This window comes from Fulmarus glacialis, unplaced genomic scaffold (assembly GCF_000690835.1).
Source record: "Fulmarus glacialis isolate BGI_N327 unplaced genomic scaffold, ASM69083v1 scaffold30450, whole genome shotgun sequence".
NCBI classification, from domain to species: domain Eukaryota; kingdom Metazoa; phylum Chordata; class Aves; order Procellariiformes; family Procellariidae; genus Fulmarus; species Fulmarus glacialis.
This window is the reverse complement of record NW_009190075.1, coordinates 2,698-3,046: the sequence shown is the minus strand read 5'-3', so window position 1 is coordinate 3,046 and position 349 is coordinate 2,698. Positions and strand designations below refer to the sequence as shown.

Sequence of the window (349 nt, the reverse complement as noted above, 5' to 3'; positions counted from 1 at the left end):
CCTTCAAAGCTACCGGCCAGGACAATCTATTCTATGATTCTATTCTATGATTCTATGACATGGTGGGGGGGCTGCAAAATTCACCCCTTTTCCCACAGCCTCTGGTCATGCTCTGCATCACCCCACAGGGATGGGCTGATGGGGCTTTCCTCCTCCGCTGATGTTTTGGAAGCAAGTCAATCAATATCTTAGCTGTGATGCCCAATTTTTAGGTGACAACATGAAACCAGATGATGGTACCATCCATCCCAACCCCTCCATCCACCCCAGGGCATCAGGACAGGGATACCTGTTTGTGGATCTCCGTCTTGGGCACCTGGTGGAGGTTCTCCAGGTGCGAGTGGAAGAG

The 349-nt window shown here is 51.3% G+C and overlaps 1 protein-coding gene across 1 annotated transcript in view; it reads right to left on the bottom strand.

Annotated features, from left to right (window-relative positions):
- The window catches only part of LFNG (LFNG O-fucosylpeptide 3-beta-N-acetylglucosaminyltransferase), a gene marked incomplete at its 5' end in the record, with an annotated part of 3,188 nt that overhangs the window by 849 nt on the left and 1,990 nt on the right, over positions 1-349 (bottom strand). Inside the window, one exon of the mRNA XM_009584453.1 lies at positions 290-349. Coding sequence (XP_009582748.1) covers positions 290-349 — 60 coding nt within the window. The remainder of the gene's footprint in view (positions 1-289) is intronic.